The following is a 25,910-nucleotide window of genomic DNA, read 5'->3' on the forward strand; positions in this document are numbered from 1 at the left end:
TTCAGCCCTTAATAGGTTAGCTTTCTCTGTCAACCACATTCTGTCCCTGGGTGAGGGAACACTCGTTTGACGTATATCTGTCGATTGTCTTTTGTCCCCATCTTTAGCACCAAGTCCTTTGGACTTCAGGCCATCTGGCCATCTGTTTCCTCCATCAAGACCCTGGCTTACTCTTTCTACCCCCAATTTGCTCACGCTCTTCTTTCCTTTTAACAGATCACTGTTTTCACAGTGGGACTGCCTGTCCCCGTGAGTGTACTGCTAGTGTTCCTGGGTTGTATTTTTCAGAAACCATGCCCACATTCAGCTACCTGCAGAAACAAGGGGCCTGAAAGACACTATTAAAAATCCGCTGGACAGCCTAGCAACATATAATATGTGCATATTATTAGACATGTCTTCCTAAATGTGACAGGGAATTATTATTGAAAAGAATTGGGTCTCTGAGGTGGCTCAGTGGATAAAACTCTTGCTACACAACCCTGATGACTTGTAGAATCCATGTAAAAAGCCAGGTGTGGTGGCTCATATCTGTTATTCCAGCATTCCTTCAGTAAGACGGGAGACAGGAGAATTGCCTGGAAGCTTGCGAGGGCAGGGCAGCAGTTGAAGTAACAAGAGAGGCACTGCCTCGAAAAGAACATGGAATGGGGAAACTGAGTCCAGAGAAGTTGTCCTCTGACCCCCACACTCATGCTGTGACAGGCGCATGTACATTTATGTGTACACTAATTTTAAAAAAAACCTTAATCTTTTTAAAACATGTATGTCAAAGCCATCTGGATACTTAGTAAAGGTGGAACGAGGGAGCAGTAAAAGACTTCCGTGGAATGAATAGGTCGTCACCACCAGACAGTTTTATGTTTAGTTTATCTTCTGCGTGTTGTATCGTGTGACTTTGGAGAGAGTTGTCAGCAGCACTCACCAGAGGCTTGTCATGTTGCAGGGGATGTCCGAAATGATATTTACGTCACCCTGATCCACGGGGAGTTTGACAAGGGGAAGAAGAAGACACCTAAGAACGTGGAGGTGACCATGTCTGTGTTTGATGAAGACGGCAGCCTTTTGGAGGTACGCAGAGTCCCCCACAAATGTCACCGCCATCACACTTGCTCTGTACTGGCAACAGGCTCCCGTTCAGACTTCCCAGACTTCCATCGGTGCTCCGCATCTCGGGGTTTAGCTCTTCTTTTCTGGGGTTTTGTTCTTTGGGTTTTGTTGTTTTGTTTTGTTTTTGTTTTTGTTTTTTTCCGAGACAGGGTTTCTTTAGCTTTAGAGACTGTCTTGGAACTAGCTCCTCTAGACCAGGCTGACCTCAAACTCACAGAGATCCGCCTGCCTCTGCCTCTGCCTCCCGAGTGCTGGGATTAAAGGTGTGCGCCACCACTGCCTGGCTTTGTTTATGTTTTTTAAGGTAGGGACTTGCTAGATAGCTGAGGCTGCCTCAAACTTGTGGTCCTTCTGCCTCTGCCTCCTGTGTGCTGGGATTATAGGCATGCGCCAGCATGCTCAATATTTTTTCATAAGGAAAATACATACAACCTGACAAAGTTGTGATTTTTCATGGACAGTTTTACACCTGGAGCCATTTAGGTTCTCCTAATTGTGTCTTTCCAACCAAAGAAAGCCATTCATCCCGGTGCTGGCTACGAAGGCGTCTCGGAGTACAAGTCAGTGGTGTATTACCAAGTCAAGCAGCCTTGTTGGTACGAGACTGTCAAGGTGAGAACTCTGTTTCTAGCACCTTCCACTGTTGACTCTTGTCTAGATTCCTGTCTTAAATCCCAAATCCTTCTTACCGTATCTGGATGTTTCAAATAAGCTGTAGTAAGAGATGAATGTGATGGGCTGGGATGGTGGTGGCAGGGATATGATCAAAATACATTATATGAAATTCTCAAGGAACTCACCTTTTATTTTTTTATTTTTATTCTTTATTTTTGGATTTTCAAGACAGGTTTCTCTGTAGCATTGGTGCCTGTCCTGGAACTAGCTCTTGTAGACCAGGCTGGCCTCTAACTCACAGAGATCTGCCTGCCTCTGCCTCCCAAGTGCTGGGATTAAAGGCGTGTTCCACCACTGCCCAGCGGAACTCCCGTTTTAAAAAGCTTACTTGGTGGTTAAGAGTTCTTTCGAGTATCTATTTTTAAGAAACCCACCATTCTGAAAGCATATTCTCATTCATAAATACATAGGTACTGGAATAGAGAAACTTGTGGCCATAGAAAGGTGGTAGACTGCCAAGATGCTGCAGACAAGCAAAGATGTTAGCCCTCTTCCATCAGCTTCCTGTGTGTTGTTCTTGTTGGCCCCTGCCCACATGTTTAGGGCCTCTTCACTGTTAGGAAGGGTTTCGTGAATTGCAAGGTGCTTTCAGATCCTGTATCACCTTGTAGGCTCCCAGTAGCCTTAAAACTAGACAGGTGAGTAGGATATTGCCATGACCTCTTCAAGAAGGTGGTAGCCCTAGGGAAGTGACTCCTGAGGTCCCTGAACACCTTGGGGTCAACCTAAAAAGGTCACTGAATGCGGGGCTGCAGCAGCACCTGTTGTGAGGTGGACAAGGTTCTATGAGGGTCTACGCAGAAGATCCACAGACAGAAACATTGTCTTCATATCTCACGAAGCAGTTATTTTTCACATTCTTCTATAGTCTGTATTTTTTATGATGCTGTTCATATGAATTTATTTTTTTTTTTTTTGTTTTTCTTCTCACTCTGTAACCTGGCTGTTGACTGAGGTTTCTATCCTGACCAGTCCTGCAGCCGTTCAATCCCAAAGAAACACACAGAGGCCTACATTAATTATAAACTGGTTGGCATAGTAGCTCAGGCTTTCTTATTAACTAACTCTTACATCTTGCATTAACCCATAACTCTTGTCTGTGTTAGCCACGTGGCTTGGTACCTTTTATCAATAAGGTATTCTTATCTTGCTTCCTCTGCATCTTGGGTGATGACTGCAGACTGAGCCTCTCCTCTTCCCAGCATTCTTCTGTTCTGATTGCCCTGCCTATACTTCCTGTTTGGCTACTGACCAGTCAGCATTTTATTAAACCAGTACAAGTGACAAATCTTTACAGGGTATAAGACTATTGTCCCACAGCATCTGGCTATCCTAGAAACTGCCAAAAAGTCCAGGCTTGCCTTGAACTTAGAGAGATCCACCTGCTGAGACTAAAGGCACATGCCACCACTCCTGGGCATATTGTGCTTTTTAAAGCTACTCATGTCAGGCATTGTGAACTGCTCTGGGTTTTAGAGTAAATGCTGTTGCACTTTCTTCTGTAACTTACTATACTACTATGTACTACAGAAAACTTCTCCAGCCTGGTATATATCTTCCCTTCTCTTATAGACACTTGTCACCACTGTATCTGTGTGGGACTTCCAGTTGGGAAGGTCCTATGTAGACCTCAAAATCCAGGTCTTGTTCCTCTGAATGCTAGGCACATAATGTGTCTAAACTCCAAAACTCTGATAAACAGCAGAATGGTCTCCAAGATTCTTTCTGCCTGATAATAGCTCTAAGAATGAAGCCTGCTAGGAAGCCTGGGTTCTCTGAAGGAACTTGTGCTGAGATAAGATACAAAAGCCAAACCTAAGTCCCTTTTCTCAGAATACTTAAGAGGGAGGATTTGTATATGGTCACCTGGAGCAAATGGTAAAGGCTTGAAGCAGGCTAATTATCCCGATTGGAACAGTGCGGAATGTATGCAGAGTCAAGACATCATGCTGTACCCTGTCCGTGTGTATGGTCCTGCATCAGAAACATGCCTTACAGTTGAGAGGACCTGTCCCCAAGGCAGCTGTGACTTCTGACTCCCCCGCTTCCTGCAGGTCTTCATTGCCATAGAGGAGGTCACACGCTGCCACATCAGGTTCACCTTCCGACACAGATCATCTCAAGAATGTAAGTTAGGGCTGTGGCCGCGCGTTCCCATTTCACATGGACTGTTTCCTGGCATGCTTTGTGAGTTTGAAAAAGTGAAAAAAAAATGGCCATTTTAGGTCAGAATTCACAAGGTATCGGGGAAAATAGAATAGTGTACTGTTTTTGTTTTGTCGTCGCCCCCCCCCCCACCTCGTGCTTGGGATTGAATCCGCAGCCCTGTGAGTGACAGCCTTGCACCTTGAAGCTGCATCCCTAGCCCTATACTTTTGTAGCTGCTTATTTTTGAGACAGGGTCTCAATATGTAGCCCAGGGTGGCTCCCAACTTGCATTCTTCTTGCCTAAGTTTCCCAAGTAGCTGGAGTTAGGAGTACGAGTCACCGAATTCCAGCTTCATTAAAGGAGTTAAGGCAGGGGAATGACCATAAATGAGCCTTATTTGAGAGTTCTCCCTCCTACTGTGTGGAGAAAGTGTTGGATAGCAAAGGTGGAGATAGGAGGAAGGATTTACGGAGGTAAACTGGTAGGTGAGCATGCCTTGGCCTTGGGTAGGAACAGGGCGGGGAGAGAGAAAGAGACCAGACTTCATAGATATGTTGGGCATGGCTTTGATTGACAGGACTGAGATTGGTCAGTACCACCATTCTGGTTTGGATGATTCAGAAGATGGTGGTCTTATTCATCAGGCAATATAGAAAATAGTCCATATGTGAAATATCAGGCATTCTCAGTTTGGAAGCAGCTGTGACACAGACAAGCTTCCTGCTGGCCTGTGTTTATTATCCTGTGGTTGAACGTCACACCCAAGAGCGTGTGAAATTAATGGCCACAGCCGTCTCCTCTTGGTGTCCATCCCGATGGCTTAGGCATATCCTTCTGTCTTTTCAGCCAGAGATAAATCAGAGCGAGCTTTTGGGGTGGCCTTTGTGAAACTGATGAACACGGACGGCACCACCCTGCGGGACGGGAGGCATGATCTGGTGGTATACAAGGTGATGCTCATAGACCCCGACATCAGAATGGCTCAGTACACACCTGTTCCCTTTGAATGTGGTTTTTCAGGCTTGTTTGGGATTTATATGATTAATTTCAAAAATCTATTGGAGGTTAATGTATCTGCCCTCTAAAGTCTAGAGGGCCCCTGGTCATACCTTTGTGGTTTTGGCACCTCTCGTGGAAGAGTGAGTTGCATGGCTGTTGAGTCTTCCAGGAGCATCTCACTGTATGGAAGAGGGTGTGCCTTGGTCCTGATCCTGTTGTCCATCATCCATGACATAGACAGTGGAAGGCTGTGCCTGGCTAGAACCTGGCAGGGTGTCATATATGTGGTTTTCATACCACTGTAATCAAGGCCCTATTTCTTTATTGTCTGGGCCCTGCTGCTTTTCCTTGCTCACTATTCTGAGTCCTACATCAGACTTTAGAATTTAAAGTACATACCTGGAGATCTCAGTTCCCCAGCAGTATTTGGCAGATGGCAGCTGATGCATAGCAGGCAGCTCGTATGAGTTGTGCCTCACCCATGAACATTCTCTTTCCTTAGCATGTCTTTAGTCTCTGAGAGTTTCAGAATCCACAGGGAGCTAGCTACTCCTTTCTCCATTGGCCCAATGACTTATACACATGTCCTTGTATAAGTTCAAGAGGATCAAACTCAACCTATTCTGTAATGCATGTATTCAGTTCTGGCAGAGAATGGGTTCTCATTTGTAGTTCATAACTTACTGCATTGTTATTCCATGATAAAGTTATTTCTTCTGCAAATTCTGTAGGAAGATAATATCTCAATTTTAGGGAATTATAAATACAATTTGATAAAGTCACAGATCTCCTACTAAGAATGGTCATGTTCTTCTTGGGGAGCGTATTTCTTATGAGTGTATGAGTCATATTGCCCAGTTTCTGCTTTTTTATAACGTGCTTCCCCTGCAGGGTGATAACAAGAAAATGGAAGATGCTAAATACTATCTGACCCTGCCTGGGACCAAAGCAGAGATGGAAGAGAAAGAACTCCAGGCATCCAAGAACCCATCCGTCTTCACACCCAGCAAGGACAGCACGAAGGACAGCTTCCAGATCGCCACACTCATCTGCTCCACAAAGCTCACTCAGAACGGTAGGTGTGGAGAACCCATGGGCGCAGATGGTCCTGATCTGGTCCTCCTAGGCTTCTTGCTGAGACTCGTTGGTGCTAGATCATGTAGCCCTGGGTCCTCTAAAAGAAGATGCTTGGCAGTTGGATTCTGCCCTCTGCTCTGCGGTGATGTTCTAGGTGCTGTGTTAGTTACTTCGCTGGGACAAAATGCTTGGCAGAAGCCATGTGAATAAGGAAAGTGCATTTTGGCTCCTTGCTCAAGGGCATAGCCCATCACAGCGGGAGTGGGGGGTGAGGGAATAACAAGGGAGCCCTGAGGCAGCTGGCCACAATCAGGAAGTAGATAGACCCTGATGAGTGCTATTGCTCGGGTTTTGACTTTCTTTCTACCTTCTATTGAGCCGGGGACCTTAGCCTGTGCAATGATAATGCCCACATTTTCAGTGGGGCTCCCTGCCTCAATTAGCACAATCTAGAAACTCTCTCACAGATATACACTCAGAGGTTTGTCTTCCGGGTAACTCTAGATCCTGTCAAGCTGACAAAATAAGTTGTCATCACAAATTCTTTTTCATATCAGAAAATCTGAGCATATTTGTGAACAGGTGCAATTCAGACATCTCATGGTACCTGCCTTCCAGGCATCCAAAGTAATGCTGCGAGTGTTGCTTGTTTTTTGTACTGAATGGCCAAGGAAAAGTCAGTGATGAGAGGCAGATACGGCAGTAATCAGTCTCTTGCCTAAACGGGGAAGGTAGAGAGCTTGCTTCTGTCACTTTTTATTTGTTTGTTTGTTTTTGGACCAGGGTCTCACTGTATAGCCTAGACTGGCCTAGAACCAGTAGTGACCCTCCTGTCTCTGCTTCCCAAGTGCTGTGCTCATACGTATGAGCCCCATGCCCAGCGGAGTTCCTCTTTCTCCTAGTCTTCCCCCTTCCATGGTTCCAGGAAACCAGAAATTCTCCACAAAATCAGTAGCATAGTTTAAATGAGGTTCTATTTGTTTCTCATCAAACCTCTGGTATCCGTTTTAACCTCTTATATTTAACGTGGCATTTGATAGCATCAACAGTTACTCATTGAACCTGTGCCACGTACAAGGAGCCCTGCTGACCAGCAAGCTCAGAATTCACTGCCCAGGGGTCTTCCCTTAGCAGGTCCATATCCCAGCATGTGTGCACAGGATCAGGCCTGTAGACATGAGGCTGATTTGGGTTGGCCCAGGAGAGCAGGAACGCTGTCTTAGGAGAGTGTCCTGCAGTGGGAATGCACCCTAGGGACTCAGATCCTGTGCTCTTGAGAAGGACTGAGGAATCATGGCTGGCTGGAAAATAAGGGTGTTGCTTCAGCTTGGGCCTCTGAGCTCAACGGAGTGAAGTTCAGAACTAACCTAGTGGGAAAGCAAACTCGCTTAAGGCCGAAAGCCTCCTAAGCTTCGTACAACAAACTTGTGCCAGTCTCGTAGGCCTCACTGGGGGCGGCGGGGGTGGCGGTGTAATACATTGCTGACAGAGTTAGGTAAAGGTGTAGTCGTCACGGAAGCTGCCTGTAACTGGTAGACATTGAGCTTGGCACTCACGAGGTGTGCATCATCACTTACACGTGAGGATGTTTTCTCAGATTTACAATGCGGACACACTGGAAACAGCCCAAATGGCTGGCAGCTGGAAGCCATTTAAATTTTAGAGTTTTGATTAAATAATAAAATGTATGTGGCTACTACTGAATACTGAGTTTTAAAACATAGTTAATGGCATGGTAAGCTTGTTATTCTCTGCGTGTGATTCTGATTTTGTTTCAATGTGCAGAAGCTAGTTAGAGCTAGATGACCTCTGTCAGTCCCAGCTCTGCAGTGACCTCCTGCGGTTTGGTTGCTTCATCTTTTTTAACGAGATTAATAGGGCTGGAGAGACGGCTCAATGGTTAAGAGCACCGCCTGCTCATCTAAAGGTTCTGAGTTCAATTCCCAGCAACCACATGGTGGCTCACAACCATCTGTAATTAGATCTGGTGCCCTCTTCTGGCCTGCAGGCATGCATGTAGGCAGAATACTGTATATACAATAAATAAATCTTAAAAAAAAAAAAAAACAAGAGTAACAAATAGTACGTGTTGAATATCCCTTATCTGAATACTTGGGGCTAGAAATACTTTGGATTTCAGCATGTTAATCTAGGAGAAGTCTAATCACGAAATCCATTAGATTTCTGCATTTGATAAGCTGTCACGTTTAGGATCAGATGAAACTGTAATTAAACCCCACCCCCGCTGCCCCCCTCAGTAGTCACATGACCTAAAGCAAGTGATTTAGTGTCGCAGAGCCTGTTCTCTCCTCTGAAAAACAAAATCCCTGCCGTACAGTTGTGACGTCAGAGTGAACTGATGCGTTGTGTGTTCATGGTCATCCATCAGGTAGGAAATTAAACACTGGGAGTCTAAGTTTTTCTTTTCTAATGATGACGTCATCATCAGAGAAACATGAGTTCCAGTCAGTGGTCATTTTGTGTTCTTGTACATCAGTAGCTGATTTTTTTCCCTCCCTTGAGGGACTAAAGAGGATCACAAGGTTTTCTCTGATTTATATGAGAAATTATAAATTGAAATAACACCCGAGGTACTTCTTAAATTAGCTACCATGAAGGGCAGTTAGCTTTTAAAAATCTTTGTGTGTATATGGTATGCGTGTGTTCATGTGTGTGCGGGCAAACATGTGGCACATTGTACATGTATAGGTCAGAGAACACCCTGGATGTCAGTCCTCACCTTCCGTTTCATTAGAGACAGGGTCTCGTGTTTTCTACTGTGTGACCCAGGCTGTCTCATCATAGGAGCACTGGGCTCTTTAGATATGCCCTCCTACAGCCAGATTTGTGGGTTCTTGAGATCTGAATTAAGGTCTTCCTACTTACATAAGAGCACTTTCACCTCTTGAGCCGTTTCCCCAGTCTGGCAGCAGTCATCTTTCCTCGAAAATTCTGTAGCGATGTCTTCTAATGTCTGCGGTTTGTGTTCTTCCCAGTGGACCTGCTCGGCTTGTTAAACTGGCGCTCCAACTCTCAGAACATTAAACACAACCTGAAGAAGCTGATGGAAGTGGAGGGAGGAGAGATTGTTAAGGTATGCCTGTGTGTGCGCAGCCGCAAGTAGGCATTACTGTCTCGCTAGTCCAACCGTTCCAGTTAACCCAACATGAACTGTAAAACTTAGTATCAACATGGCCAAACCAGTGTGCCAGCCTTACCAAAATATTTGATTCACGGCTATTCTCTTAGAACCTAGTGACTCTTCGCATGTTTCTCCACAGCAGGTAGCAGGGTGAAACCTGAGTGACCTCTATGTCTCTCTCACCTGCAGTTTTTACAGGATACCCTCGATGCACTTTTTAACATCATGATGGAAATGTCAGACAACGAAACCTACGACTTCCTTGTGTTTGATGCATTGGTAAGCCGTTTAGCGTATTAACCAGTGTTCTTTGACAGCTCGTTTCTAAAGAACCATGAATACCGTCAAGCAAAATTATTTGTATACAGCTCTCTGAGTATTTCCTAAGCCTAAACTCTGAGAAGTCCACATAGGAACAGACATCTTCTCTTCTAAGCTCTTGTTTTCTCTTTGATCTCACCTCTTTGACACACTTTCAGTTTCTCCTTAGGGAAGACAATGGGTTTAAACACATTAGAGATTGGCAGGCACGTGAGCTTCTTAGACCACTCTCCAGGCAAAGCCCTTGATAAGGACCGATGTATGTCCTTGTCAGGCCATGTCAGGGAGGCTGCCTTCACCATCGGAGATGAAGCTTAGTGTCCCGATGAACCCTAGGCAGCCAAGCAGACGAGTTTTTCACACAGTGTTTTAAGCCTATTTTAACAACAGGAATCAGAACAATGATACTTAACAAAGGGAAACTGGGAAAAGCAGGGGATGTCCTCTGAACAGGAGGAACCAGACACACCTAAACCAGGCCTTTCCCCCTCACTGTTGAGGATTCTAGGACAGGATTTTACCTGAAGATTGGGGCTGAAGAGGTAGGTAGAATGTAGATGTGTGATGTGTACCAGCATGAGGAACCTGGTCTTGTAAGCAGCGGATCAGGGCTAATGTTGGAAGACGGAGCAGGCAATGCTGACACCTTGAACTGTTCTCAGTCATCGTCTGTGGGGGGAGAGAGGCCGATCCGAGACCATGGAGGTGAGCCAGTGGGACAGGGCAGCTGGCCCTGGGCATAGATGGCAGTCCCAAGTGCCACTTTTATACACATTGATCCTGTGTGCCTTCCATAGACTTAAGGTGACACAGAGAGAGGAAATGGGGAGACCGCACTCTGACATTCACGGGGTATTCATACTCAGCGTGGGGGGAAAAAAAGTCTCATGGGAAATCATGTTCGTTTCTGATTCCCACAAACCACTTTCTCTATCTTCCTCCACCCTCTCCAGTGTTCTTCTGTGTCTTAAGTCACCTGAGCACCCCTTAGTGACGTTAGCTTTCCCACAACCAGTGGATATGTATGACCCATAGCAATATGCCATACACATATAATCTGACTATGTTAAATGTAAACCCTGATGCTTAACCTCAGCTTGAACAGTAGAATGGAAATGCTGGAACAACAATCAAGAAAGGAAAGGCACATAGAGGTTAGACTCCTGCCAGTGGGCAGGGTATCCGGGCCATGTAGAGCTGCTGCTAATGTTGGCCACCGTTGGCAGGTCTTCATCATCTCGCTGATAGGGGACATCAAGTTTCAGCATTTTAACCCTGTACTCGAGACCTACATATACAAGCACTTCAGCGCCACCCTGGCACACGTGTAAGTATGACTCAGGGCACTGGCGTGTTGTTGGGGTTCTCTTCCTGGGGCTGGAGAGTTGAGAAACAAGAGGAACCTTCATGCAGTCAGTGTGACTGGAGGGTGGGACCGTGTTCGCAGCATCTTCATGGAAAGAGGCTGTTTGAATAATGTGAAAATATGTCGGCGGACCAAGGTGTTGGACTCCATTCTTTCCTTCAGGATTTTCCTTCTTAAAACCCCAGAGCATGGGCTGGGGAGATGGTACAGTGAGCAAAGTGTTTGCTGTGCAAGGGCCTGGGTTTGATTCCTCAGGACCCACGTAAAAAGCCCAGTATGGTGATGTGTGACTGCAATCCCAGCACTGGAGTTGGGGATACAAAAGAATCCTTGGGGCTCGTTGGCTAGCTAGTTCCGTTGTGTTCGTGAGCTCCAGAGAGAATGGAGAGTGATTACGGAACACACCTGATGTAGACCACATACAACCTTTTGATTCCTTCCCCACCTATCTTTTCATGTATTTGTGTATGTGGTGTGCCTGTGTGTGCATGTATATGGTTGCACATGTATGGTGTGTGTGTGTGTGTGTGTGTGTGTGTGTGAACTTGTGAGTTCATTTGCATTTGAAGGTCCAAGGCTGATCTTCCTGGACCACTGCCCCAAAACATGTGGATGTAGCTAGTTTAGTTAGATGACTTGCTTCTGGGAACCCCGTCTCTGCCTTCTGAGTACTGGGTTACAGGTGAGCCCCTAGACCTACCTGACATCCACTTGAATTGTGGGGCTCCAAACTCTAGTTCTCACGCTTGCTGCTTGAATAACGAGAGCTTTAATCACTGAGCCAGCCACTAGCTCCAGCTCTGTCATCTCCTGGTCCTTTTCAGTTCCACCACTGGAGACTTGTGCCTTGAGGAGTCAATTACTCCCAAGTTTTCCCAGTATTTCCAAGAAGGGAAGCGTCAAAGCTAGACAGATGTGGAAACAAGGCAGCAGTTAGTTTGCCTGCCTAGGCATATGTGAGAGGGTGGACTCGAAAGCTAGGCCTCCTGCTTCTCAGTTCACCACCATCTCTTTCTTGAGCAGTACTGCCCATGACAGTGTTACTTTCTTGCCTTTTTTTAGGAAACTCTCCAAGGTACTGAACTTTTACGTGGCTAACGCTGATGACCCTAGCAAGACGGAATTGCTCTTTGCTGCTTTGAAAGCCTTGAAGTACCTGTTTCGTTTCATCATCCAGTCACGAGTGCTCTACTTGAGGTAACGGTCCCAGTAACAGGATGCTGCTGGCACTCACCTACATCCCCTTGTTCCTCATGCTCATTGGTATTCAGCTTTGTGAGCAGTTGATTGGTTAGAGAATAGGCAAAGTTCACGTCTTTATAGGAGACCACTGGAGAAGGTCCATGTGAGGTCCTTCTGCATCCAAGACTCACGGTGTAAATGGCTCAATATGCTGCTTGCTCTAAAAGTCTTGACTGGTGATGATGGCTGTCTTAGGTTTTTGTTTTGTTTTGTTTTTTGTTTGCTGTGAAGAGACACCATGACCACAACAACGCTTATAAATAAAAACATTTAAACTGAAGTGGCTCACTTATAGTTCAGAGGTTCAGTCCATTATCATCAGGATGAGGACCATGGCAGCATGCAGGCAGATGTGGTGCTGGAGCTGAGAGGCCTACATCTTGACTCAGAGGCCACAGGAAGTCAACTGACACATTGGGCAGTATCCTGAGCAGCATATGAAACCTTCAAGCCCGCACCCACAAGGACACACTTCTTCCATCAAGGCCACCCCTCCAAATAGTGTCATTCCTTTTGGGGGGCATTTTTTTTTTCAAACCACCCCAGTGACTTTTAGAGACAGGTCTTTGACAAGCCAAGAGCTTGGGTCTAACCCAAGTGTGGTGGCTACACTGGGGGAGTTTGATTAATGAGATAATAAACTCTAGCTTTTTAATGATCATCTCACTTCCTGTTTAGAAATGGATTGTACAAGGCTGAGAATGGAGGTGAGTAGCCCCTGGTAGGCTGCTCACAGGTGAGACACCATGCTCCACTGCCCATGCAAAGGGAGCGCTGGGTTGATTCAGGAGGAAGAGCTGACTGGATGCTGTAGGACTTAATGGGGCAGCAATAGAATGGGAAGGACCTTAGACAACCTTGAGGTTGGGGTGGGCAGTGATAGTGTTTGCTGAAACAAGAAAAAGAAAGTGGATGTCAGCTGGGGTTTGTAGACTAGGTTGGAGAGCTTCTCTACAGTGCCTGCGACCTCAGCTCAGATCAAGGCTCGATGGCGTGAGACAGGGGAGAGGAGGGAAGGAGGAAGGATGCTGGAAGAGGATGTGTGCACGGCTGGTTTAGATCCCCGCAGAGTCTGCTCTGGAAGCCTACGCCTCCTGTTCTTGATATGAGCTGAGGAAGGCAGCCATGCCCGCTCACCAGCTACCTCTGCACAACGACTTTCTGCAATGTCCCTCCCGCAAGCAGTGCCCACAAATTTGTCCAAGGCCAAGTTACTCTCCAGGCTTGGGCCCTTCAGACAGCTCCAGTTGGCAGTCCTGGTTAGCCAGCTATAGACTGGGCCTGGAGTCTTTACCTACATGTGACCACTTGGCCATTTTCAGAGTCTTGATGTCTTTGTAGTTTATCGGGCTGACTTTTCATCCCATAGAAACAGTCCTGGGGTGCCCCCAGAGCTGTCTGCACACTCAGAGACGGTGGCCAGCAAGGCACTGACCTCTAGTGTTGCTTTTTGAGACCACAAGTCTATTGTGCATTTTCTTTCTTACCAGATTTTACGGTCAGAGCGAAGATGGAGATGAATTTAACAACTCGATCCGCCAGTTGTTTCTGGCTTTCAACACGCTGATGGACAGACCGCTAGAGGAAGCTGTCAAGATCAAGGTCAGCCTGGTGACCTTGTGGGTGACCCTTTGAGGGCCCCTCGTGGAGATGTAGCTGGGCAGGAGGGAAAAGTGCAGTATGCTCTTGGAGAACGGAGAAGCATAGTAGAACGGGCAGAGGCAGAGGGAAAGTGGGTGTGGCTGTGGCTGCTGGATAGCTTGCCTGGCAAGCATGAGGTTCTGGGTTCAGCCACAGCCCCGCTCAAAACAAACATACGGTAAAAGTAACTACGTCTACATTTTAACTTTCATATGCATTTGTGTCTTCAAATGTCAACTCACCAAAGACAGGCTACTACCGCTTTAGGCTCCACTTGAATGGCTGTTAGAAATCCTGCTTGATCCCTTGATTTTTAGCAAACTGATCCCCCTGGTATCCCAGGTGGCAGTTTCTCTTTTCTGTCAATTCCCCCAGCACACATACACACACACACACACACACACACACACACACACACACACACTCTTGCTCGCACACCTCCTTCCAGACGTAAAGAGTCACCAGCAACAGCGACTGTTTTTACAAAAACTATGAGCCATGTAATCCCTGAGGATTTGAAGCCTACCCTTTCCTCCCTCTCCATGGTGCCTTTGTGGGAGAAACTTGAATTACATCCCCAAAAATGTACTGTAAATACATATAGCCTTTTGGTAGTGAAAACCAGAGCCTGGGCCTCCTGCATTTTTAGAAGGAAGCTTGTGGGAGGTCATTCTCAACAGCACCAGCTTCTCATAGCAAGGGCACCTGCTTCCAGGTTTTCATTTAAACCCCAGGTCCTGCCTTTCCTCCAGAGCTGCTATGGTGTATTCTGGTGTTGTTTGTTTGTTTGTTTTTTCTTGGCACTGATTGCCTCTGTGCTTCTTACAGGGAGCAGCTTTGAAATATCTCCCTAGTATAATTAATGATGTCAAACTGGTGTTCGATCCCATGGAGCTCAGGTGAGTAGCAGAACACTGTCTGTGTCTCAAAACTGACAGGAGCAAGCCCGATGCTGGGCACAACCTGGCTGCTACATGTGCTTTGCTCTAGCAAGGGTTAAGGGGACACCTGCTTGTGTTCAGTTCTGCGGAGGAGATAAAAGAACACCCATGGCTGGCTTTTGGGAGAGACTTGCACACTGTGGGGAAAGAAGCAGTGCACAAGAAAGGAGCCTAGGGATGCAAAGTACGAAGGTCCTTAGAGAGGAGACCTCTAGAAAAGGCCTTTTGCAGAAGCCGAGGCGTGAGGTGGGCCTGGAAAGTGCTGATATGTGTGGGTGTGCCTGGCTCTCAAGGGCAAAGCCAGTTCTAAGGCAGAACCCTCTGAGGAACAGGATTGTTTCCAGAGACACTCTCAGATTAAGTCTTAGACCACCTGTGGGCTTTACAGGCCCACTCCTGCTTAGCTCTGAGTGGAGATGTGTGTAGGGGTGTCTTCAGCTTGGCCCAGTGAGCACACTGACCCTGCGGCTTTTCTTCCAGTGTGCTTTTCTGCAAATTCATTCAGAGCATTCCCGACAACCAGCTGGTCCGGCAGAAGCTGAACTGCATGACCAAGATAGTGGAGAGCAGCCTTTTCCAGCAGCCAGGTAAGCCTCCCTCAGAACCTGAAGCACTTAAGGAAGGTCTCATTGCCCTTGGCCACACGTGCGCCAGAGTGGTTGTCACCGAAAGTGTTTCTGTGTCCGGTACTTCGTTTCTCTATCCTCTGGTCCATCTAGCTCAAATTAGATTAGTTTATTTTGACAAGTGACTCCTCTGTTTAGATTGACTATGGCAGCATGTTTGCAGCACATCTCTGTGATTATTGTTTTCACAAGAGACCGAAAACTGAATACGAAAGCATTAACAAATAAGCTGATCAATGGAATTTTACAAATGAACTCTTAAGAAGAGCAGGAGATCTTGTGGGGTATAGACCCCAGATCAGGCTGACGTCTATAACACACAGCGCTTGCCTGTGTTTTCTTTCCTTGTTTAATTTGTGTTTGGTACCAGCAATACACTTAGCAGGTTGCTGGTTCTTTCTTTCTTAAAATATTTATTTATTTAGTCTTGCTTTTTTTTTTTTTCAGATAGGGTTTCTCTGTATAGCCATGGCTGTCCTGTAGACCACGTTGTCCTTGAACTCAGAGATTCACCTGCCTCTGCCTCCTTAGTGGGGGGGTTAAAGGTGTGTGCACCACCACAACTAGCCCATTTGCTGGGTCTTAAGGACCTCTTGGGAAAGCAGTTTAAGAGACCGAAGTTGGTTTAATCTTTCTTTTTCCTAGTGTGTGTGTGTGTGTGTGTGTGTGTGTGCGCGCGCGCGCTCGTGTAAGTGCCCAAGGAGGTCAGAAGAGGTATCTGATCCCCTCGAACTGAAGTGCGAGGTGGCTATGAGCTACCTGGTATGGATGCTGGGAATCAGGCCTGGGTCCTCTGGAAAAGCTGCAAGTGCTCTTTAACTGCCTAGTCAGTTCTCCAGCCTGGTTTAGTGTCTCTGATAGCCACTATTGTTTCTTTGCTTTTTTACCGAAACAGTTTCCTCTCTGCAGTGTGGACTGACCTCAAACCCTAGATCTTCCTGTCTACTGTAGAGTGCTAGGATTGTATGCATGCACACACACACACACACACACACACACTATATCTATATATATATATATAGATATACATATATATTATGTACATGCATATTTTTTGAATATTAATTTTTTGAATATTAAAATCTGGAGAAATTGTTATATAATTTACACACTGTTAGTGCTTAAGCGTATGTCTCAGCTGTAGAGGGAGAGGTCCTCCATCGATCCCCAGCACTGGAAAAAGAAGACATGTGGCCAGTGCTCGCATCTGCCTTTGGGAGTTTCTTAAACTATGAACTCCAGGGACAAGGTTGAAGCGTCATGCCTCAGTCCACGAGCTCTGTTGGCTACGCTGACCTCAGGGGGTTCAGAGACAAGTATAATTGCAGAGGGGGCTATCGGGGCTGGAGGTAGCCATATGCGGGCCACTGTGTGAGCCGTTTCTGTTGTTCTTCAGAGTGCAGGGAGGTGCTACTGCCACTGCTGACTGACCAGCTCAGTGGCCAGCTGGACGACCACTCGAGCAAACCCGACCACGAGGCAAGCGCCCAGCTTCTAAGCAACATCCTAGAGGTCCTGGACAGGAAGGATGTGGTGAGTGCAGTGATCCTCTATGGCCTGAGCCTCTGCTGCTCCCTTTGTACCCAACAGGAAACTCTGTGGCCTTCCCCATCCCAGGCAGTGTAGGAACACTGAAGTAGTAGAGCCAGCTGTGTCCCTTTTAGAACAGACTAAACATGCCATACTTCACATCAGGTTGAAATACAAGCAAATAACTTGGTGCGAGGGACCTCACTGGCCTGATTTTCCTAGTTGGCTTACCACTGAGGTCATTGGCAGTGGACTCTTAAGTTGGTCAGGCATAGTAGTGCACACTTTAATCCCAGCACTCAACAGGCAAAAGTAGGCAGATCTCTGAGGTTGAGGCCAAATTGATCCTGCCTAGTGAGTTCCAGGCCAGACAGGGCTACTTGGTAAGACTCCATTTCAGAAACCAACCAAACAAACAAACAAATCTCTATGTTCACGGGCTGGGGAGAAGATGTGGTGGGTAAAGAGCTGGCTATGCAAACATGAGTACCTGAATTTAGATTCCCAGCACATGTGTAAATCTGAGTGTGATTGTACATACATACATGTAAGCACAGCACTGTCATGTAGAGAAGGGCATTCCATTGGGGCCCACTAGCCAGCCAGTCTAGGCAAAATAGTGATCTGTAGATCTGATGGGAGACACTGACTCAGCAAGTAAGGCAGTGGAAAAGAAAAAGGCACTGACCGCTACATGCACACACAACCACATAGGCACACACACATATGCACACACACACACACACACACGTGCATACACACCCCCTAAGATGATTGTCCTGCAGAAACCTCTTGTGCCTCTGACTTGGCGTATCTTCTTCTGGATAGCGTTGCCATCTCTAGAGCCCATTAGTAATGTTTATATTTTTGGTGTTCTCTGTGAACTAGCCTCCAGCCCCACCTCTTGGATACAGGAGCTGACCCTGCCTAGATTTCCCATGTGCTATGTTCAGGCCCCAGTGGAGATTCTGGGACACTTCACAGAGTATGTTCTCTTGAGCATCGGTGATACAAAAGAAAGAGACTCTCACCCCAAACGTCAGGCTGTGTTCCCTATGATGGTTGCTGGGGCCCGGGGTTCCCACAGGGTAGAGCCCCACTTGTGCTTTTTGGCCTCTCAGCAGTGTCTTTAGATTCCGTTCTGCCAGGAAACACAAAAGATAACTCATTTGTCTAAGTCAACTCTGGCTTCACTTGACTAGGTCAACCATGGCTCAATGGCCCACCTTGTCATTCCTTTGGGTGCTTTTATATTTCTACTACGCCATTCTAGGCCCCAGAAGCATGTGAGAATGCCATTATTTTCTCTAATTAAGCCCTAAACTTATCTTTTCCCTATCTTTGAGCCCCAGTAGTTGACATACTGTTTGTACAGTTCATTTGATATTTATTAATGATAGATAACCTTTCCCCTTTTATCTTTACACACACATGTAGATATCACATTATAAAGTTGAAAACATTTTCCCATAGTACTGTGTTTGGGGATTTGGTTCCTAACCAAGAACTTGATAGTGGACTGATTGGTCACAATTTTTATCCACTACCAAGTTCTTGGTTAGTAACCATATGTGTATATATATATACACATATATACATACCATGCAGCTCATAAAACACTGCACAGGTTCAAGCCAGACAGGGAGGGTCCCAGCACTGAGAGGGCAAATGGGCTCCCACTCCTAACCAAAGAAACTGTGTTTAATACCATCGGCAAAGGGTAAATAGACGCTCTGAAGCTGAATGAGTGTAATCAACCCCAGGAAGGGAAGGGATTAGAGCGTGTACGTGTATTCAGCGCTGTTTGGCGTTAATACAGTTGAGCCCAGTAAGAGCACTGTTACCTCCCTTTGTTCTCAGTACTGAAAACTAAGAATAAAGGCTTAGAGTCAAATGTGACTGTTGGGACATTAAGTCCTAGTGTAATGATGCCCCGTCTTCTGTAACACCACAGAGGAGGGAGCCTTAACAGACCGTTAGTTCCTGGAAGTTCTAGAAGCTGAAAGTCTCAGGTCAGGGTGTCAGTATGACTGAGCTCCAGTGGGGACACTCTTGAAGACTTGTGGCTGACTGCTCCTGTGTGCTGTTGCGTTCTCTACTCCATGAGTACGTGAAGCAATAGGCAGAGAATGTACGAGCGAATGCACACCCTCCCCCTTGGTGTGTCTTCTGGTAAGGCCTCTGATCGAGTCAGATCAGGACCCCAGCCTCGTGACTTTCTTTACCTTCCAGAGAACCTCTGATATCATAGGGTGTTAGGGCTTTGTATTAAGAAGGAGTCCCAAACATTGATTGCACAACAAACCCCTAACCTTGGGTTTTGTGTTATTGGGGGGGGGGGGCGGTTCTTTTCGTTTGGCTTTTGGTTGTGCTTTTTCTTTCGCTTCCCGTGCCTGTGCCTGACTGTCCGGGGCACCCCTCATCTGCTCTGCATCCTTAGCTGGGATGACATCACAGCTGTGTTTCTCTCGCAGGGCCCCACGTCAGCACACGTGCAGCTGATCATGGAGAGGCTGCTGAGAAGGATCAACCGGACCGTGATTGGGATGAGCCGGCAGTCCCCCCACATTGTGAGTCTCCTGGCCGCCCACACGCAGGCACAAGGTCTCATCCGTTCCGCCGGTGGCTCAACACTGAACCCACGTTGGCCCCCATATCACAATTCTAGGTTCTAAGTAATTCTTAGCTTCTACATGAGTCTTATATCCCAGGTTGGATTGGATTTCCTTCAGAAAAACCAACCACCGACCTTTTAGTTCCAAGGAAAAAAGGCAGACGTCATCAAGAATTTGTGATCAGTATGTCTTTAGGAAAGCCGATATCCTATCCATTATTTAAAAAGTTTCAGTAAAGGGTGAAATTGAGGCCAGAATAATGACAAAAAGCTAAACGGTGTCATGATTAAAGTGAAAAAACTTCTATCGATTACACTGAAAGCTGAGGTTATATTTTAATTAGAGGACTGTTCTGTATGGTCCGAAGAATGATCTAGGAAAGACTTGGTTTTGATTTTGAATGGTTGACTTATTAAGAATAAACAGCAAGTAGCAGATAGTGAGAAGCAGCAGACAGATAGCAAGATATCGTTAACCAGGAGGTTACAGCATCCAACAGAGGCAACTGGAGTGATCCAATTGAGAGAGCAAACCAAGGTAACATCAAAAAGGAGGCTCCCGTGCACCCAGCGGCTATTAGCTGCTGGAGTTAAGGCAGACAGCTGGAGTTCTGCAAGAGACTGAGCTTTCTCTCCAGGGCTGATCTTCTGGCTTCCCCTTTCCCCTTTAAGCACTTCTACCACCTGTTCTCAAAGGCACAACGTTCTTTTGAAAGTTGCAGTTGTTTGTGTGTGTGTGTGTGCGTGTGTAAGAGTGCCATGATGCACTCGTGGAGGTCAGATAGCAACCTTCAGAGTCTGTTCTTCCACACTGAGTCCCAGGGAAACTGAGGCCATCAGGCTTGGCAGCAACCACCTTTCTGGGTGAGCCGTCTCACCAGCCCAAGGATAAAAGGTTATCAACAACCTTAGCTGTTTGTTATTTATCTTTCTCCTGGCACAGAATTGGGAGCATGGGCAGCCCACCCCAGGTAAAAGGGTTTGGGGAGAACATTTGCAACCAGCAGGCCAGAGTCTAGGCAGTGTTATATGTCCATGGGGACATCTCAGTGTCCAGAATGGTGTTTTTCTCATCTTACAGAATTGTCTTTTTTTTTACTGAAATGACCAGTGTTTCTTTGAAACCTGGAAAAGTTGACTGAGAAGCTAATGAACTAAGGAGCTCTTTACTAACTAGGTAGGTTAGTGAATAAGTACGTTCAGTGGCCTTTCTGCCAAGTAGTAGCTGCGCTTTAAATATTCAAAGGGAAATTCTCATTCACTGAGTCATGGTCACATCAACGTGAGCGCGGAAATCAGTGAGATACATATAAGTGAGCAGTCAAGTGTAAGTAATAACTTATCACATTGTAAAGGATAATTAAAGTCATATTAGATTCCTATAACTGAATATGTGTATATCTGTGTATGTCTATGCATGTGCGTATGTTTATATGTTTGTGTCTGTGTGTGCATCTATTCCTAAGTAAGACAGAACCAAGGGAGTTTACAGGTAGAATTTTGACTATATGAATGACTATGTGATAAAGAAACTGTAGGGTTTTTTGAATTGATATAACTTGAAAAGCAAACGAATAGTTTAGAAAAAAATTATTTGTCTTTCATTTGGTGCTATACCTTCAAGATAAATGTCAAATGAAATGAAACATTCTGTGTGAAAAACTTAATACTAGATCAACCTGAATAAATGGGGATGTGCCTGGTTTTCTAAAGAAAGGGCCCTTGAGTTTTCTAATATTAAAAAGGAAGAAAAACTGGGTTTTTCCTACTAAAAATGTAAGCCCCTATATTTGAAAATAGGTCTGTGAGGTCAAGGTCATCCACCACGTGTAGAAAGTCATTAATAGACTTCCTATACAAAGACTACTGTAAGCCAATAAGAAGATAATGTTTTAGTTAAGTAAGTAAAGAATGTGAACAAGTGGGATGGGGCACAGCTCAGCTGAGGGAATGCCTGCCTTCTATGCACAAGGTCCCCGGTTTAATCCCCAGTACTGAATGAACCAAGCATGGCTATATGCACCCAAAACCCAGTAGTGGTGAGGTGGGACAGGGAGATCTGAAGTTCCAGATCATTCTCTATTACATAGGGAATTAATTGGAGGTGAGCCGGGGCTACCAGCAACCCTTTCTTAAAAAGCAAAAACAAACAAGACTATGAATAAAGATCAAAATGAAAATAAAATGGCCCAAACCACATGGATGGAATGTTTAATTCAGAGCAGAAGAAACACAAATCAAACAAGTGAGATTAAATCTAAAATCCAGAGTAGGCAAGAGCCCAGAGACACAAATAGTGTTTGACTGTTATATAACTGCAGAGTATATGATAATTTGTAAAATATGTCCAAAGCTTGGTACAGTCATTTTACATTGCCTTATGGGTAGGAAAACTAAGCCTTTTAAGTTAAGAGTCAAAGATGGACATCAGGGGAGTGTATGGCTGTATTTCAACATCTCTGTGCTAAATTCCTTTAAATTTGTGAAACTTTTGTATTTGCATGAGCACAGAGGGGCAGTACATTTTTCCTCTGGCTAGAAAGTGAGAGCTGTGACCCTAATTTGACAGAAGAGTACCTACCATAAGTGTGCAGCTTGGACCTTGCAAGTAGATATTATAGTCACCATGGAGTTCCTCATCCACTTTCTTAGAGTCGGTGCAGAATCCCATGCGATTCACAGATTATATGTAACTGTCCAGAGGGATCTAGAATCAGAAATGGCATGCACGGGGTTCCTGTCCTCCTCACCTTTTCCCCCTCAGAATTGCTGCAGATTAAATATCCCTTGTCAGAAACAATTGGGACTAAGGGATTTCAAAGTGTAGAGTTTAGGGTATTTTGGGCTATTTGCATAGATTACTGATTGTGCAGCTTCGAGCCCTAAACCTCTAAACCTAAAAAGCTCCAGAAATCTAAAGCCACCCCAGCATTGCAGATATCCCCTGACAATCACTCAGCTGGCACAGTCCGTTTCCTGTCTACTCTTCCTCCGCCATCCCACCTTCAGCTTTGACTCGTCTGTGTACGCCAGACATTGTCCCAGGAGCTTCTCCTCAGCTCTACCCCAGCCAGGGACTCAGAACCCACAAAATAGTTTATCGTAACTGGTAACCTAGTTGAGATCTTAATGCCCCCACACCTAGAGGAACCCAGAAGTCACGGCTATCGGTGGGATGCCTGGGGCTCCAGGTTTCCTAATTCACACTAGGATGTGCTCGATTGAAGCTGAATGGTGAAACCCGACCTTTAGGCCTTTGGAAGTCCTGTTTCCAGTTCCAGGTGTCTTTCTGGAGCTCAATCATCAAAGTCCATGATGCCCGAAGTCTCTTTTCATCAGGTACTCTAAGAAACCTTGACTCTGCTTCTCTCCCTGCAGGGCAGCTTTGTGGCTTGCATGATTGCCATCTTACGACAGATGGAGGACAGCCACTACAGCCACTACATCAGCACCTTCAAAACCAGACAGGACATCATTGTAAGTTGTCCGCTCTGCGTCTTGGTAAGGCTTAATGTGTTGGTTTGGTTTGAGACGATTCTTTTCTCATAGCACAGACCAACCTCAAACTCGTGATCCCCCTGCCTCATTTCCTGAGCTCTGCTAGACCCCTCTGAGGATTGTGTACATTTAATGACCGGTAACTGAAGATGAGCATCATGAGTTCAAGGCTTCCTTCCTAACCCCTGCAGTATGAATGGTTGCCCGCAGAGGGCACAAAAAAGAATTGATGCTTATTCAACCTGTTAGAATTTAAAAAAGAGTTCAGCACCCACACTAAATGATCATCACATGTGAACTTAGTGTGGGCCCTTCTTCTGAAACACTTAGGACATCTTTTTGCTCTGAAAAAGTCTGAATCTCATCTAAGAGGAAGTTCCTTGTTCCATGCATGGAATCTCCGTGGCCTAATGTGCTGCTGGTTCCTCAGAATGTGGTCGGCCACCGTCTCTTTCAGGAGGAAGCAAGCAGAGGTTACCCCCTCTGTCCCTCACAGCATTTGAGAATGATTTCCTGTTGCTTTAAAAAGAAAAGTTATTTTCACAGTTTCTATAAGCATGCATCCAAGGTCTCCAGGGACCTGTTGGCGGGATGAGCTGTTAGTAAAGATGTTCTCTGGTGTGCTGAGCAAACTGATGCTCGGCTGGGTCCAGCCATCCATGGGTGGCTCACTCTTTCTTCTCTATGATCTAGATCAGAGGTTCTCATCCTGTGGATTGTGAGCCCCTTTGTGGATCACAGATCAGATATCCTGCATATTGGATATTTATATTATGACTGATTTATATAGCAGTAACAAAATTACAGTTATGAAGTAACAATAAAATAATTTTGTGGTTGGGGGTCACCGCATCATGAAGAACTAAATTCAAGGGTCATGGCATTAAGAGGGTTGAGGACCACTGGTCTGGGTTCCCACCCTCACCCTACTGAGCATGCCTATTTGGTGAAGGATACAGTCCTTCACACACACACCCCGCCCCCATCCTCCTTTCTATAGTGCCCACATGGTATAGACAAATAAGAAATGGGTAGAATTTATTATTGTTAGTCTGACACCGACCTTCATAGTGTTGGTCCATGTGTCTCAAGCGGGGATCTCAAGTAGATGCAGCATGGTTCAGGAGTCAGCCATGGGTGGATGTCTCCGTGACTGTGCAAGGGGATGCAGTCAGAGGAAGGGAGGGGTGTAAGCCGCTGAAGCAGCCAGGTGCTCTCCTTCAGAGCAGACGGTATAGCGGGTAGCACATGTCTGAACTGTGACCATTCTGAGTTCTTATGAAACAAGCTAACTGGATCTTGCTGAACCGGTTCCCTCTTCTCTAAGATCCTGTCTACATGGAGGATTAGTGGGAACATTGACTAAATCCATGCATGGAAGTGCCTGGCCTTGTGCTGTGCTCGTAGGCAAAGCCTGTGCAGAGTAGCTAACCATAGTGCTGTTCTTGTGGGCTGTATGGACATACCCTAGTGACTTTCTTTTCTTTTTAATTTCCTTTGGAAAGCAGGTAAAGTAGGGATGTTCTGAGTTCGCAGACAGACAATTAGAATCCACATTTCAAGGTTATTCTGTGCTACATTAGCCTGGGTTACATGAGTCTCTGTCTCAAAATTGATGAAATACTTATACATCATCTCTCACATATATATACATATATATATATAAAATCTCATATATGTGTGTGTATATATATATATATGTAAACAGGTAGATGGTAGAAAGGTAGGTGATAGGTAGGTAGGTAAGTAGGTAAATACATGAATAGATAGCTGGAGGAAGGGCCTCCTGTCCTTCCTATACCATGTTCCTAGCACTATGCGATGTCCTTTTCTTCGTAGGATTGTATGCACAGAGTCTGAGAAGCAAACAACTCGATTTTCTTTTCAGCAATCCCAATGGAAAAAGTTTAAATTTAGCTAAGTAGCAAAAAAATGGTTTCAAAACCTTTTAGGTTTTGTTTTCTTTAGCCCGCCTATTCTATTTCTGAGTTGCTTGTTGCTCACATCCTCCTTTGGACGAGACTGGCCCTCGCTACTGCCCTGTGCTCTGCCCACTTGTGTTATCCCTTACTGCGGTTCTCACGGGCCACTGTGATGCAGCCTCTTCTGCAGGATTATAGCTGTACTGCGTGTGCAGCACGGAGTCTTCTGTCCTAACTGGTCATGGGGAATTAACTAGGATCTGTTGAAAATGCATGACTTGCTGGAGAGCTGACGTGGACTGGTCTCACAGAGGACCCAGGTTTCGTTTCCAGCATCCACATGCAGCACCCAACTTCTGTAACTCTAGTACTAGGGGATTTGACCCCAGCTTTTGGCCTTCATGCATGCCAGGTGTACGCGTAGCATACAGATATACATGGAGACCAAACATCCATACACATGAAATAAAAGGCTTTTATTAAAATGATTATTAACTCCTTTTTAAGTTTAACGAATATATTCAGACAGCACACAGCGGGGGGGCTAAACAGATAAGGGTTGTGAACATGAGGTCAGTGCCCCCAACTCCCCGTTGCTTCCTATTTTCTGTGGCCATTTAGTTTTCCCCAGCCTTGTGAAACCATTCGTAAAATAAGGATGATATTGTGTCCCTGTTTTCCTTACAGAATCTTGCTGTGAAACAAAAAAATCAAATCATAGGCAGGGGCGCTGTCAGTCACCAACCATCACACCACTCAGGAGACTGAGGCACGGGGCCAGTTTAGATCACATCTTGTCTCCTGAGACAGAAGCAAAAGCTAAATCCAATTGCCCAACAGTTATGTATAAGAATGCATTGCCCATGCCGGGCAGTGGTGGCGCACGCCTTTAATCCCAGCACTCGGGAGGCAGAGGCAGGTGGATCTCTGTAAGTTCGAGGCCAGCCTGGTCTACAAGAGCTAGTTCCAGGACAGGAACCAAAAAGCTACGGAGAAACCCTGTCTCGGAAAAAAAAAAAAAAGAATGCATTGCCCATGATAACTTTCTGGAGAAGGC

General features: G+C 45.8%; 1 protein-coding gene across 2 annotated transcripts in view; it reads left to right on the forward strand.

Annotated features, from left to right (window-relative positions):
- Nucleotides 1–25,910, forward strand: part of Dock5 (dedicator of cytokinesis 5) — a 173,160-nt gene that overhangs the window by 106,084 nt on the left and 41,166 nt on the right. For both annotated transcript variants that reach the window (XM_050121846.1, XM_050121845.1), the window contains exons 14-28: nt 947–1,071; nt 1,624–1,722; nt 3,840–3,912; nt 4,781–4,884; nt 5,825–6,008; nt 9,007–9,104; nt 9,342–9,431; nt 10,700–10,800; nt 11,902–12,036; nt 13,572–13,683; nt 14,551–14,621; nt 15,144–15,250; nt 16,686–16,822; nt 19,294–19,389; nt 22,812–22,910. In XM_050121846.1, coding sequence (XP_049977803.1) covers nt 947–1,071; nt 1,624–1,722; nt 3,840–3,912; nt 4,781–4,884; nt 5,825–6,008; nt 9,007–9,104; nt 9,342–9,431; nt 10,700–10,800; nt 11,902–12,036; nt 13,572–13,683; nt 14,551–14,621; nt 15,144–15,250; nt 16,686–16,822; nt 19,294–19,389; nt 22,812–22,910 — 1,631 coding nt within the window. The remainder of the gene's footprint in view (nt 1–946; nt 1,072–1,623; nt 1,723–3,839; nt 3,913–4,780; nt 4,885–5,824; nt 6,009–9,006; nt 9,105–9,341; nt 9,432–10,699; nt 10,801–11,901; nt 12,037–13,571; nt 13,684–14,550; nt 14,622–15,143; nt 15,251–16,685; nt 16,823–19,293; nt 19,390–22,811; nt 22,911–25,910) is intronic.

Source organism: Alexandromys fortis, unplaced genomic scaffold (assembly GCF_014885135.2).
Source record: "Alexandromys fortis isolate MF-2015 unplaced genomic scaffold, M_Fortis_MF-2015_v1.1 scaffold_203, whole genome shotgun sequence".
Lineage (NCBI taxonomy): Eukaryota > Metazoa > Chordata > Mammalia > Rodentia > Cricetidae > Alexandromys > Alexandromys fortis.